The sequence below is a fragment of the Temnothorax curvispinosus genome, unplaced genomic scaffold (genome assembly GCF_003070985.1).
Source record: "Temnothorax curvispinosus isolate PA1 unplaced genomic scaffold, ASM307098v1 QBEX01004199.1, whole genome shotgun sequence".
Lineage (NCBI taxonomy): Eukaryota > Metazoa > Arthropoda > Insecta > Hymenoptera > Formicidae > Temnothorax > Temnothorax curvispinosus.
In genome coordinates this window covers 4640-9082 of record NW_020213979.1, presented here as the reverse complement: position 1 = coordinate 9082, position 4443 = coordinate 4640, and the positions used below count along the sequence as shown (strand labels likewise).

Below are 4443 nucleotides of genomic sequence, written 5' to 3'. Positions count from 1 at the left end.
ACTCACAAATTGAATTGAATGGCAGTTGATCGAAACGATCTAAGCAAAGAGCCAAAGAAAGATCTCGTAACACGTTAATATTTAATTCTTGTGCCAATAACCAAATTTGAATTGCATATTTTGGTGACATAAAGTGTCTCTCGGTTAGCTTGTCGGTTATATCTTCTTTTAATTTATCTGCCGTAAATAGAACGCTTAATTCCAACAGAATCAAGAGACGATCAAGCTCTTTAAAATCATAACTTGTTGCAGATGTAAATGTAATTTTGTCATTATGAATCCAATCAATGAAATCCTACAAAATTATTATGTGTTTATTTCATAATGAAATGATATGCCGATAAATCTCGGTGTAATTTCTATATACATTTGTCTATTAAAAACATGCATTTTTGAAAAATTTGGGTATAACAAATCTTTTACACAAAAAATAAAAAAAAACGTCTTGTATGCTCGAAAAGCGAGTTCTTTCCTGTGAACACAGACAAGAATTAAAATCTGCTCACTTGCAACAAAATCGGGGAAATGTCATAGTTGATAACGTGTTTTGTCTGTTCATATTCTAGAAAGTTCGCGGACAAAAGCGCAGCAAAATACTGACATTTGTCCATCAATTTTTGCTTTTCAACCACAAATTGCTTCTCTTTGAGAATCAATGTCACAGTTTCACGCGGTTTTCCGCTTTTATTGCTGTTATTTTCCATTCTAAAACAGTACGTGTTATCAATGCGATAAGTGTGCATTCAAACATGTTCTCAGAAGTAAACGCAGTAACAAGTGCACTACTTACTTTCATTCATACGTCTGTCGAATATCTTCTTACATATATGGCATCGTAGCACCACGTGCTCTTACTGACGCTACTCTTTCGACTCTTGGCTCCTGCACTCCTGCATGGAGCCTTTACACAATGCGTAAACGCTTGCCGCGCGGCGCGCGGCGAGAAGCGACGTGGTAGCCTATCGACGTATAGTATGGACTGCGCTCAGGTATAGAAAAATATAACCGATGACACACCGGTCGAAGAAAAGAGATAGTGACTGGAAGAGATCAAGCTCTTTTTTTACCCAGTAGCCAGGACCTTTACTTTGTTCCCTCTTTGTCTCATTCTACCGGGCACTTTTTGAAGGCTTTCATGTAGGAATTGCATAGTCCACACTATATGTCAATGTGATAGCCAAATCGGCGTGCTTTTTTTCGTGAAAACCAAAAATCAAAGCTTATTGGCTACTACGGCCTTTCTTACCGCCTCTACAAGCGTTTTTGTTTCCTGTGTGCAATTATACTGTATAATTATTATATACTGCAAAGCAATAAAAGCATTGAATTTTAGTCAGCTGAGAGCTTATGGAGTGAGAGTAGGGGGGATGGATCTCTTCATTGAAAATATTTCATTCTAGATATTTCATTCTATATGGCATCAAATGAATTTAATTTATTAGTGCTATTATACCTAATATCATAATTGAAACCATTGACTCTATTTGCACATTATGAATCGAATATTTTTAAACACTTTTTTAGACACACAATGTAAAAAAATAACAATTTACACACTCTTTAATACTTTTCCCAGTTTGATATTTAAGTCAATAATAATAAACGAAGATTATTTTAAAACTTTGATGCAGTTGTTATTAAACGTTAAATAAGATTTGTTTTTCACTCAGTTAGTCAAACATAAAGAAAGACAGAAAATCAAAACCGTCATAGATGTGTCTGTGCGCGAGCAGAAGGAGGAAAGAGAAATCGAAAAAGATGTCAGAGTGTTATATGTAGGTATATGTTCTCGAATTTACTGTTAACAATGATCGTGAGTCTGTGTTTTAAAATTCGTTTTCAATACACTAATTCTTTACACTATGGATGTACAGCTATTTTATATTTCCGCGAGCAACGAAGTGAAGTCGCGATTTTGCGAGCGGCGGAACGCGGCGCGGCGTGAACGAGGAATCTCGAACGGCGGCGATTGAAGGAGAATTCTCGCGATGAGCGATAATTCTTGACGTTAGATTCACTAACGCAATTTCGCCATTCGAATTCGGGAAAGTAGAAGGAGGCAAGCCGATCATTGCCAGATTCCACTAAATGAAAAAACATCGTCTACTATCTAATAAATTAGCCCGTAGAGGGTATTGGGAAGAGGTCGAAGCGAGGGGAAAAGGTCTCCTGGGAAAGAATGTTTATTAGCACCAGTTCCGTTTAGAATTTGATGATCAATTTAATTTGTGATATTATTCTACTCTCACCGTTTTCAAATTAGAACAACTAAATTTGGTATATTATCTCATGATACTCTAACTTAGACCGTAGAGATTTTTGGGAAGGAGTCTGAGCCCGGAGATAAAAGGCTCCCTTATAAAATTGTCTAAAAAAAGTTCCCTTTTTGAAAAAAAAAAATTTTGGAGTAAATATTCCTATTCGGGGAAAAGAAGGAAGAGCTTTTGAGCGAAAAAGCTAGTATTATATAAAATATGTTCATATATGTCTATACTATGTTTTTTTCTCTTGCATAATCTCTTTTTGTATGTATATAAGAAAAATAATAAGAAAAAGAATTAGAAAATAATTAAAAGAATAATTTTTGCATTGTTTTTTATTGTATAATATTTTATATAATATGTATTCAATATATATCCTTGACAATCCTTGATGGAATGGAACGTTTTGTCCGTTATCTTTGTTTTATTGTTATATCTATAAAACCGATTTGTACTGGTAGGTATATCTAATCGAGCTCGCACAACATCACTCCGTCGAGTGTTTTGATAGATATTGGAAAGTAGTATACGTGAAAATCGCAGTCGGTGGAAGCCTACATCGCTGTATCAGACAAACGTCTGTCTAATCTGTTTGAAAGTCGGTGCGACGGTGAATCCTTGAAACTGAGTTAAGTTGATAGAGGACTTTTATCGCCGGGAGAAATATTTAAAGATCACGTGAGTGCGCCTGTGGCATCTGTAAACGTGTTTTGATGAATCGATTATTATTTTTCAATTTCCTGATTTTAGACAGCGCAATGAGTTCACCGGCTCAACAATGGAAGGTTTTGGTGGACCACAAGGACGTGCCCCAGCCCGGCATCAAGTTGCTTGAGGATAACAAGTAAGTCTGAATAAATTTGGAATATTTAAGAAAATTATACAGATTACTCTTGTCGTTTACTATTGTTGATGTAGCTGCGAGATCACTATTCTAGAGAATTATAATGCAGATGTATATCGACAAAAAATATTGGCAGCTCTTCGTGAGCAGAGTTTCGATGCTGTATTCCTCGCTCCATGTTCCTCCAGCCATGTTAAAGTTGACAAGGAGTTTCTTGATGCCGCCGGTATAAAGATCCATTTTTATTGCTTTTCTCGATAGAACTTCTTCATTTCCTGTCTTGAGCGATTCCATAATTACGCAGCTGTCCAAATTTTCTCAAGCAGAACTTGTTTCAACGTTTGTTTAAATATTTTAAAAAATCTTGAAACTTAATTGATGTGTTTTCTATACAAATGCCTATTATATCTTGAATAAAGCGCCAAAAAGTACAAGAAAAAAAGAGTATTTATAATTGTTTAATGTTAAAATTAATAAAATCGGCTTGGAACGCGATTTTATTTCAAGACTTTCAAGCACAAGATGAAGAATGAGATGAATCGATTGTAACTGTTTAAAAAAAAGTACACGGTATGCGAATGCTTTTCTTTTAAAGCGTAAAAAAATGTGACTGCGAGATTTTATCAAGCAAATCAACGAATTTGACTTTCGTTTTTCAGGGAAAAATTTAAAGGTCATATCGACAATGACGTCCGGATATGATCACTTAGATCTTACATTAATTAAAGAAAGAGGAATTAAAGCCGGGCACGCACCGAAGGTGCTGTCCGCTGCAGTCGCGGAAATGGCAGTGCTCTTGTTGTTATCCGCGGCGAGGCGTGCCCTTGAGGGTCGTAAGAAGCTGGAAAAGTAACTGTTTTAACTCATTTTAGATTACAATTTAATTAATATAAAAATCTTTGCTTGAAAAGTCCGATAAGATTAGATCATTAGATAGAAAAATAATCGATGTAATCAAAGTGCGTTCTTGTTCAATGAATATCAGTTCTCTTTCTGGTACGTTTGATAAATATTTTCCATATATATATTTTTTATTCTGTTTATATTGCATTGATATGTATGTAAGTATAAATCTAGCCGAAATGGTCTATAATAAAATTATATATTGAGTCTGCTTTTATCGCCTAGCTTTTATCAGGTTGCTTATACATATACGTATAATCAAAAACTGTATATAGTGTAGTAATAGATATATGATACAATTAATGACGTATAATTAAGCTGTGAGAGAAGTACGGGACCACAGTGGCTGCTGGGACGAGATTTACGAGGTTCTACGGTTGGCATCTTTGGCCTAGGAAATATCGGCCAAGAAATAGTTAAACGATTGAAGGCATT

General features: G+C 35.2%; 1 protein-coding gene and 1 pseudogene across 1 annotated transcript; one reads left to right on the top strand and one right to left on the bottom strand.

The window, feature by feature from the left end:
• Nucleotides 1-6: 6 nt before the first annotated feature.
• LOC112453239 lies at nt 7-978 on the bottom strand (the record flags this gene model as incomplete). The annotated part of the gene is made up of 3 exons (XM_025013856.1): nt 791-978; nt 507-705; nt 7-295 (listed from the first exon to the last, which is right to left on the bottom strand). Coding segments are annotated over exons 2-3 (487 nt in total), but the record flags the coding sequence as incomplete, so codon positions are not given.
• Nucleotides 979-2785: 1807 nt separating this feature from the next.
• LOC112453238 overlaps nt 2786-4443 on the top strand; it is a 2325-nt pseudogene continuing 667 nt past the window's right edge.